This window comes from Monoraphidium neglectum, assembly GCF_000611645.1.
Source record: "Monoraphidium neglectum strain SAG 48.87 unplaced genomic scaffold scaffold02638, whole genome shotgun sequence".
Classification (NCBI taxonomy): Eukaryota; Viridiplantae; Chlorophyta; class Chlorophyceae; order Sphaeropleales; family Selenastraceae; genus Monoraphidium; species Monoraphidium neglectum.
Window position 1 is genome coordinate 8,072 of NW_014010990.1, and position 1,128 is coordinate 9,199.

General features: G+C 64.8%; 1 protein-coding gene across 1 annotated transcript; it reads left to right on the forward strand.

Annotated features, from left to right (window-relative positions):
• Positions 1–282: 282 nt before the first annotated feature.
• On the forward strand, positions 283–890 carry MNEG_11205 (agmatine deiminase; the record flags this gene model as incomplete). Its single annotated transcript, XM_014040325.1, has 2 exons — positions 283–493; positions 751–890. The coding sequence occupies 2 exons, from the start codon at positions 283–285 to the stop codon at positions 888–890; spliced, it is 351 nt and encodes a 116-aa protein (XP_013895779.1).
• Positions 891–1,128: the final 238 nt, after the last annotated feature.

The following is a 1,128-nucleotide window of genomic DNA, read 5'->3' on the forward strand; positions in this document are numbered from 1 at the left end:
TCAGGGTGGTCAGCTTGGGTTGATCAATGAGCGTTGGCAGGACTTGCGACGATGCCTCTGTTGGGCGTAGCATTTGGGTGTGCAGTCCGCGCCTATTCTGAGCACTACCACTTCCTTCCTGCGCCCACATGGGTCTTGCCCTTCGCTGCCCGGTATGCTGAAGTTTGCACCGCCCTACTTGACACCTTGCAACCCCATCCCCTTTCATCCCTCACTTCCTGCCTTCTGCGCCCCTCCCCCACCCCCTCACCCCAGACCATCTCCCAGTTCGAGCCCGTGACCATGTGGGCCGACCCCTCAGTGGTGGAGGAGGCCAGGGGCTACCTGGCTGACGCGCCCAACGTGAGCGTGGTGGCCATGCCCATCAACGACGGCTGGCTGCGCGACTGGGGGCCCACCTGCATCGCGCGCACCAACCCCGAGACCGGCAAGCGCGAGGTGGCGGGCGTGCACTGGGACTACGACTGCTACGGCGCCCCCGGCAAGATCAGGGGTGAGGGCAGGAGCCAGGTCACCCGGGGGCCAGCCTTCTGCAAGGCGACAGTCTTGTTGGGGCAGCTGTGGAGGGCCGCTCAGGGGTGATTGCTTGTGCACAGGTGGTTGCTGCAAAATCCCGCAATCTGGGTGGCAACCTGTTCTTGAACGCAGCCCCCTGTTTCCACACATGTCCTCTAGTTTAGGCTTCTCCGCACCCTGCAACTCCCAGCTCCTCACGCACCGCCCTTCACCCCCCCCTCCCTGCTCCTCCAGACGGCCGCCCCGCCATGATGCCCAACTGGGACAAGGACTATGCCGCCGGCCGCGCAGTCCTGGAGCACTACGGCCTGCCTGTCTTTGAGTGCCCCCTGCACCTGGAGGGCGGCTCCATCCACAGCGACGGCCAGGGGTGAGCGGCGCCAGCAGGCAGGGGCACGCGGCAGCCACCTTGCTCCGACCCTGCTTGCTTGACTGACACCACAGGCAGCGCCTTCGGCGTATACGCATGGTGCTGCGCTCTGCTAGTCAGCTGCATCAAGTTTGCCCCTGCAGCCTCTGCTCTGATGCCGCCTGCTCCCGCCATAATGTAACAACACCCTTCTTCCCCCCCCCTAAAAACCCCACCCCTCTCCCTCACACCCCTCCCCACCG